The sequence below is a fragment of the Sylvia atricapilla genome, chromosome 1 (assembly GCF_009819655.1).
Source record: "Sylvia atricapilla isolate bSylAtr1 chromosome 1, bSylAtr1.pri, whole genome shotgun sequence".
NCBI lineage: Eukaryota > Metazoa > Chordata > Aves > Passeriformes > Sylviidae > Sylvia > Sylvia atricapilla.
Window position 1 is genome coordinate 91,977,267 of NC_089140.1, and position 14,900 is coordinate 91,992,166.

The window sequence follows — 14,900 nt, forward strand, 5'->3', positions numbered from 1 at the left end:
CATTTTTCTGCCCCCCACGGAGTGTTTGAAACACTTTAAAAGTTTGTTGCTTAATCCTCTCATACGCTCTTTGAATTAAGGTAATTGGTGCTTGTTACAGAGAGCTCAGAGGAGGAGATGCTACAGAAGAGGTTGTAGTCTTTCTCCTGGGAGTGCTTGTAGTGGGCTAACTAGTAGGAGGCAGCAATGAGTTTGTTTTTATATCTGCATTAGTTCTCTGTATTTGCTATTTTTGTCCTTAATTTAAGTAGATGAGCATGACTGCTGTTGCAGAAGATGTAAAATGTGAGAATTAAAAATAAAATCCTTTAATGACAGGCAATTTACGTTGCCTTTTTGAATGGAAATAACAGAGTTATGTATGTCATTCCTAGTTTCTAGTACTTATTTGCTGGGTTTTAAACAATGGTACATTTCATGGCACACAGTTATTTGGCATGTCCTAAAGTTTTAGGTATTTTAACGTGTGCAATAGCAGCTTTTTAGTAAGAAAGCAGATATTACTATATTATCAGTGTTGGTCCTGCTGCAGTATTTTGCTGAATGCTGGTGTCAAGGTTGTTAGTGGTCTGGGATTTTTGTACACAAGCTTTATATTTTTATGTTTACATATTTTAGCAACACTAAAGGTTTTATGTCAATATTTTGGTGGTTTATTATGCCTGTAGATTTCATACCCCTATTAATTTGCTATTAGAATGGTGTTCTAGAGTTGGTGTTTATTTGCATTACAAATGATCTGGTTCTTTTTGAGGCCAAGACTCTGTAGGGAATCCAAATAGCTAATTTCTGGCCACTCAAAAACAGCTTTCAGAATGGTCACTCAGGCATAGATACTTTCTATTTAATGCACTATTATTGAAGCACACTGCAGGGCCCAACAGCTCACACCAGCTTCTGAGCGTAAAGCAAATTAAAGAGAATTATTAATGTACTGCCAAATCTCTGATGTCTAATGACAAAACCAGCATTCTGTCTGCTCTTATAGCCAATATAAAGATGTTTTTCTGGAAAATGGTAGTCCCTTATGTGATGAAATATACATATTAACACTAAGCCTCTGTATGTGTTATATTTTGTACTAGTTTATAATATTGGGGAAGATAATATAATAATTTATAATAATATAATAATTTGCCTACCTGAAATGTGTAGGCAAAATCACCAGGCTGTGTTTAAGCTGGTATGTAACGTGCATTAAAGGTAAAGCTGAAGCAGGGAGTTGAAGCAGGCACTCTTTGCTTTTCCAAGATCACATCCTTTTATAACTTAAAAATGTTTGAGTTCTTTTGCATTGTGTCTTGCTAAAATCTTTGATTGTTTTGGTATGCTCAGTTTAGTAATTCACCTATTTTAAATATTAGACACCTCTCATCTAAGTATAATACCCAGTAAAAGTGATCTTCCATATAAAATTACAGAAGATCTTACTGCATAGACATTATTAGGAAGTGTTTGTTTCGCAGTTTGAGGTTTTTTGGCAGGGGTTGGGTGTTTTTTTCCCTTGCTTGTGTTTCAGGGTGTTTTTAATAATTTGTGTTAAGCAGCAGTGTTGGAAACTCACTTGGTACAATAGATTTCCTGTGTTTCTGTTCTCTGTGAGTGAACATTACCATCTAGAACTTGTGTTTCTCTGAGAAAGAATTTATATTTTGGACAGTTTCTCTAAATTCAACATTAGGAGCTGTGATATAGAATTCTTGTAAATTGAAGTATATATATTGGGGGGTTGAGTCTACTGCACCATGATTTCCTTTGGTTTCTGAGTTAAATAAAAAATAGTAGCTAGTTTGAACAGATCTTTTTGCCCACAAACATGAATCAGTTTCTCACTGAGGTTATGTAACGAGGTGCTTTGCTGGACAGACTGTTTAGGGAACTGTTGTTCTTCCATTCAAAAGGTGTATGGGAATGTTATTTTCCCTCTCTTTTGTGAGCTGCTGCTCTCTCTTTCTGGCTGTTCCTGCAATGTGTGCTCATGTTGTTAATGTTACTCTGCAGAGATGAGATTGTGTTCCTACTGTGCTTTTGGGAAGCAAAAGAACTCAATGATAACAAATTTGGAAGTTCATAAAGGAACTCTAAATGAAACTCTAAACAAGCATGAGGATTTCATTGCATTCTTGTCACTTTGCTTGGGAAAAAATCAGTCTAAGAGAGTTATCTTTATATAAAATAAAAAGTGTAAGTGATTTGGAGAGGTTGTTGATGGCACTCCTCAGGAGAGCCATTTTATTAGTCTGTCAGAGAACGTTTTGGGATGCCTACTGATGAGGCCCTGCTTAGAGCAGGCATGGCTGTCGTGAATTCTCCTTTGCAGCAGGGGGTGGTTTAAATTTGCTCTTACCTGAGTTTGATACAGAATATTTATTGCTTTCCTTCTACCTGTTGTGGTCCATCATACAAATCACCAGTATCACAATCATTGAAGTAGGATGCCTAGTTTAGATGGTTTTCCAAGTTCCTTTCTAATTCTGCTTCTTCTGAGTATTCCACCAGGGCTTATGATGTCTTGCAAGTGTCACAAGAGCAGTAGTTTAACTGGGGAGAATTTATGGTGTATTATGAAAGCAAAAAGTACCTATCAAAGACAGATTCCATTTGTCATCTGTAGTGTGCCCTGGTGGGTAGCCTGAGGGACTTCAGAAGATGTTGACTGATCTCAAGTGAGCAAGCAGAATACTCCTTTGGTTATTCCAACTTCAAATACACAGCTGAAAGAATTTGTTGTTTTTTAGATGGAAGATATTGCAGAAGGGTAAGGAAGACTTAAAGAGGATTTGACACACAAAATAAAGATTAGTGTTAGATACAGAAAATTCAAGCTTGGTTGAATATGTAGCTGTGCCACTCCTACAACCATCATGTAACACCAAAGTTAGGAAACGCAGTAGCTTGGGTTTGTGCTAGCTCTTCCTCAGACAACATAAAGACACCAACACCTCTTCTCTAGAAAAAGGGATACTGAGTGTTTTCAGAAGTTAATTTTACAGGATTTGAGTTTTGGATACTTTGATTTTCTTTCAGATAACTTTTCAGGCTGTTATAGTCCTCTGTTCAGCATGTGAATTCTTCAGGTGGTGCCTCATATGATGAGGTAGGCATTTAGGATAATTATCAGTATTGTTTGAATCCTACTGGACACTTTTTTTAAGAACCAGTCCTGTAAACTTAAAATCTAAAAATTTGTTTAGTCACAGTGTGAATTATGGCCCTGAAAAATTAGAAGAGTGTACTGAGTTAATAGTGACTCTTGTAGTTATTGCTGGTCCTTCATTGGGAAGGACCTTCTTAGTTACGTTGCAGGTGGGAGCCTTCTTCAATACAGTGGGTCTTGGTGCAGTTTTTCAACACAGTATTAATTCTGCATTTAATTCAGTGGCAGTTCAATTGAGATTCTTGGTGACATGATCTGATATCTAGCTAGCTGAACTTTGGATAGTGTGTTGTGGTGTTAACCTAGAATAATGGAGTCTGAGGCATTCTGGAAAACAAATCACTGGCTGTGTGCTTGCTTGAAGCTGTAGGTTGGGTAATGTGTGTACACACCATGAGAAAAGCCCGACACACCTTAAAAAATGGGCTTTGGCATTCCTTTGAATAGAAGAACACATGATGTTCTGACAATGGAGAAATGGCTGACGGTACAAGAGATATGATGAAGATGTGGATCACAAATGATAGCTCAAAAAGCCTGCTTTCTTTAGAGGATCTTGCTCAGAAAGTGACATGGGTGACTGTCTTGGAAAACATGAGTATGAAAATCATGTTTCGCATTTTCAAAACAAGAGCTGCTGTCTCTTCCATGTTGTAAGACAGAGCTTTGCTCAGGAGAAATATCAATCAATACAGTGCATCTCTGAAGAGAACTGGGTGGCTGTAAGATATTCCTGTTGGAGTTGGCATAAGGAATAGTGGAAAAAAGTCTGGGCAGTTTGGAAATGGTTGCATGTCAACAGGTAAACGTGCAAAATGGGGAGGAGAGAATCATCTGAATTCAACAGTCATGCTGTGCTCAGTTTCTGATTTGTAGGAGAAAAGATGATCAGGTGTGTCGATAGCCTCCTATCATAACTAATGTGAAACTATTCTGGCAGCACAAACACTAGATTTCTCATTTAATGATGAAGTCAGCAAAATACAAAGACAAGGTTTATTCCTTTTAGGTACCTTCATATCTGAAGAAAATAAAAAATCATAAAGTTGTAGTTGGGACATGGGTACTTTTAGGTAGGTTGCACTTGTCTTTTTCAAATACCTCATTTCATCAGAATATGGGCAGTGGGAATGTCAGGAAATATTTTTAAATTTAATTTAGGATTTACTATAACTAATGCAATCTGTGAATGAGCTCAAACAATATTCCATGTATTTGCATTGTGTATTTCCAATTTTAAAAGGAATATAATTTTGTAGTTGCACTGCTTATGCTAACTCTACCTGTATCAAATGCCAGGGCTTAATGAAGCATTTAAGATTTACTCTATTTGACTTTTGAATTAATTCAAACAATTTTTCATGTACTTGCATTTTATTTTTTGTAAAAAGATGGTTTTCAAATACTTACTTGTGTAGGAGTGTCATTTCTCTGTGTTAGTTCAAATACCAGCATTCATGGAATCTCAATGTAATTTGTAAAGATCATGCAAGTACTGACTTATGAAATAATGTTTGAATTCAGCTTAGATAGTGGGCATTTATTACCAATAATTTTTTTACACAACTTCAGCCTGTGATGAAGATCCACATCCTTAGGCACTGCAATATCCATCTTGGAGAATGTGCATGACCCCCTGAATGCCCATTCTTCAACCCTCGCATCCTCCTATAGCTGTGGAAATAATGTGAGGGAAAAATCCATATTGTGAGACAAAAAAAGCATGGCTTTGGTGTTCTCTTGCTGTGCAGTTCTCGTAACAGGAGGAGTTGTTAATCTCAATGTGTTTCTGTGAGACCTTGACATGTTGTGCTCCTTGTCCCTTATCAGACCCTGGTCAAGGCTGGATCTACTCATGTACTGTCAGACCAAAGGTTCTCCTGTCAGCAGGGGAGAAGGGCAGCAAATGCCTGGCTTGCAGATGTTGTTTGTCTTCTCCCAGGCAAATATAAAGTGGTTCCTCCTCTGCTGTACTTGCCACCTTCTTGCAGGCAGCTCTTAGGTACTTTAACTAAAATGTGCTAGAGTTTTAGGGAAGAAAACATTATTAATCTAATATTCATTAATGTTGAATATGTTGGCATCCTCCCTGGAGAAATTTGTATTAATTTGAAATAAAAGTACTCTTCACTGAGGACATAAAATGTTTTACCTTAATTTTAATGGTAATTAGTGCATTAAGAAATGCACTTCTGGGCTATTTAGGAAACAAGTCAAGGCCTCTTAGTCAAAATTGATAGGCTGAATTCTGTGCTATTTTATAGTGATGTAAATCTTTTTAGGAACTGAGCTAAGCTGGTGAAGCTTTGAAGTTTACTTGAGAGATGTTAGAGAATATTTTTGTGGAGTAGACTTGGTTCTTATTCCTTTGCTGTGCACATTTTGTTTTCAGTTCTCAGACTCATCTAAGCTGTGCAACTGGTACAGACACTGTTTGCAATAACTAAAGCTGCAAGTAGGATTAGTATTGTTCTAGCAGCAGTTGAAATTACTGATGGTTTCACTGAGAGTTCTCCAGGCAGCATGAAATTCAGACTTCTCCATTCTCTTTAAAAAGGAGTAAGTGTAAGACAGAAAGCAAATCTGCTTTGTGGTAAACATATAACTGAGAAGGGATGTTTTTATCAGAGTGAATTTGTTCTAGCATCATTCAGTACTGTGCCACATGTGCTCATGGAGCCTATTTGGTTGTCTTCCTGCTGTGGGCTAATCCGGATCACCTAAAGGGAACCCTGTGACTTGCAAGGAGTCCATGAGGAGTAAGGACATGTACAGGCCGTACTTGCAATGCCTTCCTCTCTCTGTGGACTGAATGAAACTTCTCTGTCTCCAAAGGATAAATCAGTCTGCTGAATTCACCACCTCTGTCTTTCCTTAAGAGAGAAAAGAAGGGAAAGTGTGGTGGCTGTGGTGGACTGGAATGAGTCTCTCCAAATGGTTAAGTAGCTCGGGGAAGGTGGGCATGTTTGGGGGGCATTTAGTTGAGTTTAGGTCCAGAGGTATAGGTAAAGTGCATCCCACTCTATAGAAGAAGATAAACAGTTTTCACAGGGTCTGAGATGTTATTTTTCTAGATTTACTTCCAGAGGAGGAGTGAACAGGAGGGAATAATTAAGCAAAGCAAAGACCAAAGGAAAGTGGTTGTGAAAATCTTATCTGACATTACATACTTTGTCTCTATTGTTTATTTTTATTCTTGCTTTCCTAAAACCCAAAAGTATATGTAGTTAGCTCATTTCTTCAGTTCTTCATAAAATTGTGAAGATCTTTGCTGGATTTCAGCCACATTTGAAAGGGGGAAAAGCACTCAAAGCTATTAAAAACTTTAATTAAAGCAGTTGCTGAATATTGGAGATGCACAAACCCAATTTCTACACCATAGCAAAGGTTGCTGTAAAAACTCAAGGCAGCTGGATCCTGCTCAGTGTGCCATGAATCACTTGCTGATTATGTGTAAGCTTCCCCATCAATGTGTGGCTGGGAACTAGCTGCAATTCTTATTGCAATTTGCTGTGTCCCAGTGATTTAGCAAAGTGGAAAAGGACTAAGAGGCATGTTAAGAACTCTGGTGGGACGCAATGAAGAACCACATTAGTGCCTTAGTAGTGGCTGAAGTTAAGGGAGACAGGATGCACATGTGTGGGAAACTGGACTGTATTGCTTCTGCTTAGCTTTCTTCTTTGCTGCCCTTTTAATTTTCCTGTAAAGCCTCTTTCTGTTTTCATTCTTTTACATTTGTAAGTCTTGTGAATAAATAAATAACTGACCTGTTACATAAAGATGAAAAGAGCTAGTGCTCTTGTCCTAGATTAATGCCAATACATGTTACTTTGTTGTGTGAAGCTCGGTGTGGTCAAAGTCTAGAAGAAGACTGGACTGTACGTATAGATGTGAATGAAGACCTGTCTCGAAGGGAATGATGATACTGGCTGACCAGAGAGGTGTTTGGCTTAATTTAGAAACCTGGAATTTTGTGTTTGTTCAAAACCTGAACAGCTCAGAACTGTGACAACAGTCTTGTGGCTTTCACAGCCTGCAAAAAATACTTTGCACAGGGTTTACATTCTCAAACATTTTGGACATGGCAGTTATATTTCCAGCATTGAAACTGAGATGAAAATCATAAGTTTGAAGAAAAATAGGAAATGATTTATTTTATTAACTTTGAAGATTCTCATGTGCTTGCTATGATCTTAAATTTGCCCTCCTAGTTGTTTTTGGAAATGTGCTAAATGAGTATACATGACCAAGTTGAGTCTTTGCTTAGTGCAGATTTTGGTAATTATTTTTCTTTATGAAGATCAGTACATGGGAGGAATATGGGTGTGAAGGGTTTTGGTGGTTTTGTTTTTGGGGGGGTTGTTTTTGTTGGGGTTTTTTGGGTGATTTTTTTTTTTTTATTTTGTTTTGTCTTCTTGTTGCTTAAAGATGTAGACCTACTGGTTCAGAGATTCCATGTACATGCATAAGAAACCATGTTCACTGTATTTCTGTATTTGTAGTACTTTGCCTTCATTTTCTTAATTTCTTTTTAGCTGATATAGCTCAGAGGTACAGGATAAGCAAATACCCAACTCTGAAGCTCTTCCGGAATGGCATGATGATGAAGAGGGAATACAGGGGCCAGAGATCTGTGACAGCAATAGCAGATTACATCAGGCAGCAGAAAAGTAACCCTATTCGAGAGGTCCAGGATTTGGAAGAAATCAGTTCTCTTGATGTAAGTGTTTCAATTTTATTCCTTCTCTGGATTTTTTTTTTTCAGTGTTGAACTCTGGAATGTTCAGTATCTTGTGGTTTTTTAAACTGAGTGGAAAACTGGATCATTTGCAGTATTACAAATAAGTCCAGTGTAGTCACTTTGAGCTGCATTCACTCCACTACTAAGTTATTTATCTTGCTTTTAAAAATTTGAAAAGAATCATATGTTGTATTTGACAAGATACTTTTAATATTCCTCACCAAAAAAATACTTCAAAGGATTCTTCTGAATATTGAAAAGGTAAAAAAGAAATAGTTTCTGCATTTACTGACTGTTGAATGAATGGCATCTCTGTATTTAATATCTATAGGGAGTAATGACAGTTTTTGATAGTTTGAAGGAAGTTATAATTCAACCTTTGTCTTTACAGCGCAGCAGAAGAAATATTATTGGGTACTTTGAGCAAAAGGACTCTGATAATTACAGAACCTTTGAAAGAGTAGCGAATATTTTGCATGATGATTGTGTGTTCCTCTCTGCCTTTGGGTAAGTTTTGAAATTTCTTGATTTCATGACTTCATTATCGAAATTCTGTTAATGAGGTCTATATAATTTAATTAAATAGACTTCTTTATTATTTTTAGTGTGGCATAACTGAAGAGACTAAACCTGAACAGATAAATACACTGAGGGGATAGAAGGACAAAACTCTTCCTAGCCTTAATGTTTGCTGTGAAATTCAACTTTTATTTTTTGCTTCCTTTTTCTTTTTTTACCATTGTTTGTCAGTATAGTTTAAATGTACTTGAGGTGGTTTGGGTGGGGGAATGGTAGACATTTGTGTCCCAAAAACCTGTGTTATTAGAGGGAAGGGTTTTTTCTCATTCTTTCCTTTTTTTTTTTTTTTTCCCTCTTTTCTCTGTAAGAACTGTAGTTGCTTACTCATTTCCTCTTGGTGTTAGGGAAGCAGACCTTGTTCCAAAATACCTAATTTCTGTGCCTGGACCTTTTTCATGCAAGTTTTATGACACTGCACAGAAAGAAAATTGCATTGGTGAGCTACACAGTGTAAGTCTAGAAAAGCCTGTAGGAATTCAGATTTCTTCTTGTGTAGATTTACAGTAATATTTCAAAATATTCAGTGGAAGAAGAGTAGATTATTGGGAGTGATTCACTTTTTAAGTTGCATAATAAAATAGAAATTTAAATTCGTTCTGCAGCGTTTAATGTGCCAGCACTGCACAATTTGAAGAGATTGGACATTAATGTGATTGCAGCAGTTTCCAGTCTATCCACAGTTGCCAAATCAGGAATTTGCACGGGTTATGTTAGATTTAATGCTGCACAGAGTTGATTCAGGAGTATTTTTTAATTGAATGGAGTGGAGAATAGCAGAGAAACTGAGAGGATGTATCAAGGTAGAAAATGCGTCATTTGTTTGAACAAAACCCGTTGTCAGTCACTGATGCCTCTTCCAATCTGTTTCTCAAAACAGTCTGGGGAAGGGGGCAGTGTTTGCAAAGTGTAGGAGTGCATGGGGCTTTCCCTTCCTTCAGTGCCCAGTTAGGTGTGCTATGACTGGTTAAGCAGCCCTGGCTGTGACTTGTAAACCTGTGGTGCATTAGTCAGTCAGTGAGTGCCTGTGAGTGCCTCAAGTCTTTTCTGATGGGTGCATCCATCCCTGTTCTCAGCACAGCCTGTCTGAGTTGCTGTTAGAATTTTTGCCCCTCCTTCAACTTCTCAGTCTTTTCAGACATAACTTTAAAAAAAAAATAGTAAGCTAGCACTACTTTTGGTATTCATTCTCCTGCTTTTGGAGTCTGTTCACCTTTGGTTTGCTGTTTGCCAATTGCATATAATGAGAAGTAGTGTCCCACCACTCAGTGTTAGCACTTGGTTGTTGGGCGCTGTTCTTGAAGTAGGTACTATGGTGGGTTTATTTTTATTTTTTGTGTAAATACAGATTGCACAGCAGGTTAATCATTATTCTTATCTCCCATTCCCATTTTAACCTGGAACTGTTAGGGTTTTAAAAGTGCAGCCTTCCCAACAGCAACCTTGGGAGCTAAGTGTTTTCATATCTCACTAGCTGAGGCTCTTCAGCTTCCTAAAAAATTGTATGTGATAAGAGTTCCAAGGGAGATGCTAGCTACAGATCAGTGGGGTTTCTTTCAGATTGTGTATAGCAAAATTCTTCATGGGAAGCTGGCATTGATCAGTTGAACTCTTCTGACTGAGCATCCTAACAGCCCCTGGAAAGGACTTTTGGTTTTGCTATGGACAGAGTTCAATAGCTACATGATTTGAGGAGGTTACATGAGTGGTCATGTTCAAATTTTTCTTAAGCTAAAATAAAACAGTCAGTTTGACATGAGAAACATAGTTGCTTGACTAACTTCTGTCAAGGCAGAACTGTCCCATTATGCCAAAATTTTTCTGGCTTTAGGGGTTGTAATAGCTTATTTAAAAAGTCTGTTAATAGTACTTAGTTGCAGATGATTTTGATGCTTAACACTGTCCTTAAATCAACTAGTCCTTACAGTTCTGTTAAGATCTGAAGTGACCACAGAACAAGATTATTGAAAGAAAGCAGGAGGAGATAGATGTAGAATCTGATGAAGAGATTGTTAGAGGTAGATTTTAGAAGTAGGGAAGAATGAATTTGTAATGTTTGTAAACATGGAAGAAAGAGAATGTTAAACAGGAAAAGAAAAGCCAAAATTACTTCTGTCTTAAAAGGCTATGATGAACTAAAAATAATTCATGGAAGAAAGTGATAAATCTAGGAACTGTTTTAATTTTATATTAGCAAGTAAATACAGCAGGGGAGGGTTGGGGGAGTTGTGTGCTTTCCAGAGATTCACCTTGTACATTACTGCTTCAAAAAAAGACAAAACTCCAAGTGATGTGTTTCCATTTTAGTAGTTGTTTTAAAAATGTATATCTTCAGGCATTTGGGATTTTCACATCATGTCCCCACATTATTTGAGTTAACTGAAAAAAAAAATCAGTCATAGCTGCAGCTGCTGGAGTGGAAGAACACAGAAGAGGACATTTTGGGTTCTACCACAGGGTTACCCTAGAGCATATATTTCATTATAGATTATCATCAGCTTAGCAAACAGTGATTGGGCAGGTGGCTTCTATGGCTTCACTTTTTTATTCCATGAAGGTTTATTTGGGATGCAAGTGGTTTACTTCAGTGATGATTGTCACTAGGAAGCCTCATTTCACATTATGGGGAGAGTCATGTTGGGAATACAAAAATGCATTTTAAAATACACACCTCTAAACTGATGCAAATAATGGTGGTGTAACATAACTCTGCAAGGCACCTTTTACATGTGATAAGAAAAGGATAATTGGATCAAAAGAAATCAATAAAACTTAGATACTTTGAGTTAAGCCTTGTGATGTATTTTTCTTGGCACTCTAAACTGTTTGGACCCCTGGAAGATGTAGCTTATCTTGCAATGAGGTAAATCCAGATAATTTGACTTCTCTTTGTTTTCTGTCTCCTCCATTGGATGCACAGCTGTTACAACTTGCTTAATAAGAGATGATAATTTTGGGGTACAAACTAGCAGCTTTCAGGCACTTTGCTGTGGTTTGGGGTAAAATCTTCTAAAGGCAAGAGAGGAACTTCCCAAGGTGAGGTAGTAATCTGAATACCAAGGAGGAACTGTACATCCTAGAGGTACACACCTGCTATATCATCAGTGACCAGAAGCTGCATGCTGTGCCTTCTCTCTAGATGTGTTCCAAGGGTAAAATGGACAGTGGGGGTTCACTTGCCATCCATTTTCTCATTGCTTGTGCCTACTGAACACCTCAAAGCCCTTCTCTGTCAGGGCAGAGGAGCTGTAAATTCTTATTGTAAACAGTGGAACGGGAAGAGTAAATACAAACAAGAATTCACCGTTCTCTTTGCTCCTTCAAGATTTTTTTTTTTAAATTCTCTGATGGTCTTTACCCAAAATTGTCCTGGCATTTATTACTTGTCATTTTGATGCCTTTAGTCATCATCTAGATGACTAAAGGGATGAAGGGATGCATCTTCCTGACTCTCTTAATGCCCTCTTATCCAGACAGGCCAAGTTTCTATGGAGTCACTTTGCAGTTTACTTGAAGAATGAAGGATTTTAATTCTCAATTTGTGAAGGGGTGGGGGAAGAAAAAAGAAGTAAGGAAATGATAGCAAATTAAAATATGAATTCTGGTATCTCAGTTATTTTATTTGTCTGTACCAAGACATGCTTACTGGTTGGTTTGTTGTAGGGCTATTTCAAAAGCAGAGAGATTTAGCGGAGACAATGTAATCTACAAGCCACCAGGGGTAAGTGTAACTATGTATTTTGTTTTGATTGTTGTGATTATATGTGAATACAAACAAACTGAGACTGTATTCAGATAATTCAGTATGTTACTGCAGCTCAGATCTTAGCTTTATTTCATCACTAGATAGTGTGAGGAATAGGATCATGGAAATTAGTGTCTCTGAGTTTTTTCAGTGAAAAAGATTAGTCTCATGAGTTAACAGTTAATACACAGAACCTAAACCTATCATTTGAAGTATCTATGTCAAAAAAATTAATCTTTTTTTTTTTCCTGAGAAACACAGTCAACACATCATGTGAATCATTACCGTGTGTTCTGTAGAACTCTTTAAAATCTCTGAAGCTGGTGCACTTCATGTTTTTCAAAGCAAGTGACAATTACTGTGTATTTTTCTGACTATTACTTGACTGTCTTGTATGCCTTGATCCACAAGGATTAAGAGCTCTTCTATTAATTAAAAAAAAAGAATAAAATTAACTGTGGGTTAACAAATTCTCATAAACATAGTTTTACTGGAAGAAAAATTCAGTACAGAAGAAAATCTGCAAGAATTGCTTTATAGAGACATACTATCTAAAAATCTGCTAATTTCTTAAATTTACTGTATGAAAAGAGCTGCTTACAAAAGAGGAAATAGATGCAAATAGACCTGAGGGGGAAGAGAGTTTCAAAGCATTTTTCATTTTTTTCCAACAAGAGAATTTATTGAGTTACCTAGTTTATATGGCATTTCTAATTTAAGGTGTGCTTAATCATGGCCACAGCTTGCGAAGTCATGCTTCACTTCATGTTAACCAAAATTGTAATTAAATTAAAAGATGATAGAGCTGAACTACAAGTTAAAACTACTAGCAAATAAAGGAAAATTATTGTCTATTCATCTCTCTTTGGCAAAGCAAATGAAAAATACCAGTTCCAAATCCTGTAGGACATTGGGAGAGGGTTTTGATGAGTCTTTGTAACTATCAGCATGAAGCAGCTCACTGTCTGCATTTAGTTTAGGTCTGGAGATATTTCTCAGCCTAGCAGACATCTAAATAGCCCTTACTTGAAGCATCCCTAATTTGGAAACAAAGTATCTCCCATTTTTTATAAATTTTCTTATAAAACAGAGTTGACTGCATAAATCATCATATGTAATGTTTATTTTCCATTTGTATTTTTATCACATGGTTACTATAAATCTTGCATGCACAAGGTTGAATATTGGTATAAGATTTGTTTTCAATATTTATATGAGTATTATTATTTTATGTTGAATAGATAGCAATGTGATTTTTACTGTTTCTCATCCTACTGTATTTTCCTTTTCAACAGGAAAATGCTCCAGATATGGTGTATTTAGGCTCACTAACCAATTTTGATTTGATTTATGCATGGACACAAGATAAATGTGTACCACTAGTTCGAGAAATCACATTTGAAAATGGGGAGGTAAGACTTTTTCTACTATTCTACATTTGGAAGTTCTTTCTTAAAACCAAAATGTGTCTTTCAAGGTCCCTCATCCATATCAAAGAACTTTGTGTGTTTTGTTTTAGGCAGAAAATGGCTGTCAGCTAATGTCTTTTCATTCTTTAGGAGCTTTTTGGTTACTCTCGAAATTCACTGGAGGCAGATCTGTAGTAGTTTCATACACTACGAAAGTAAGAAGTTATAATTACGAAACTATTAAAGTTGGGGAAGACCTCTAAGACCATTGAGTCCAGCAGTTAATCCGGCACCACTGTGCTCAACACTAAACTTTGTCACCAGGTGCCACATCGACATGGTTTTTTGAGCACTTCCAGGGATGGTGATTCTACCACTTCCCTGAGCAGCCTGTTCCCGTGCTTCACAGCTCTTTCGGTGAAGAAATCTTTTCCAATATCCAATCTTAACCTATCCTGGTGCAACTTGAGGCCATTTCCTCTTCTGTCCCTTCTTACTTTGGAGAAGAGACCAGCCCCCACCTGGCTACATCCTGCTTTCAGGCAGTTGTAGAGCATGATAAGGTCCCTCCTGAGCCTCCTTTTCTCCAGGCTAAACACCCCCAGCTCCCTCCCACTGATGTTAATGTGAGTGGTAGAAAAATATTACTGTATTAACCACTTACAAAGCATTATCTAATAAATAAGCACATTAAATGGTGGCCGACCATAGAATCTTCTGGGAAGGATAATGAAACTATGTAGGGTTTTTATTTACAATCTGTGCTAAAGTGCTGGTACCTTAATCTCTTTAGTTTCATGTGTTGTTTGCCATGCTTTTCTTCTTTTGGCTGCAATTTGTCAGGTGGAATTTGGGAGTTTGTTTTTAAATATCTTTTCTTATTATCTATTTCTTTCAAGGCATTTTTGTTTTCTCAGTCTTCTTTTGTCCATTTCCAACTCCATATTTTATTTTGTTCTTTGTAAAATAAACAACAGGAAAAAAATCCTTAGAAAATTACCAAGTTTGTAGCATCTCAAAAGGAGTATTTGTACATAGGTACAGAATTTGTTAGAAAATCTGCCAAGGTTTGTCACAAATTACAGTATGTTGTCGGTACTGGATGAGAAACCAGAGAATCAGTAATGTGAATTCATTCGCAGTTTGCACATTTAATTCTTTTTATCCTTAATCTGCTCTTCTGGGCACATGCAGTACTTCAGGTTTCATGGCAGAGGGAGGGGACAGGGTGGTTTTACTTAAGCCATTTTTATTGACTGTTTTCTAGTCAAT

At 37.0% G+C, this 14,900-nt stretch overlaps 1 protein-coding gene across 1 annotated transcript in view; it reads left to right on the forward strand.

The window, feature by feature from the left end:
• Positions 1-14,900, forward strand: part of ERP44 (endoplasmic reticulum protein 44) — a 48,004-nt gene that overhangs the window by 24,378 nt on the left and 8,726 nt on the right. Inside the window, exons 5-8 of the mRNA XM_066327933.1 lie at positions 7,693-7,877; positions 8,290-8,405; positions 12,138-12,195; positions 13,515-13,631. Coding sequence (XP_066184030.1) covers positions 7,693-7,877; positions 8,290-8,405; positions 12,138-12,195; positions 13,515-13,631 — 476 coding nt within the window. The remainder of the gene's footprint in view (positions 1-7,692; positions 7,878-8,289; positions 8,406-12,137; positions 12,196-13,514; positions 13,632-14,900) is intronic.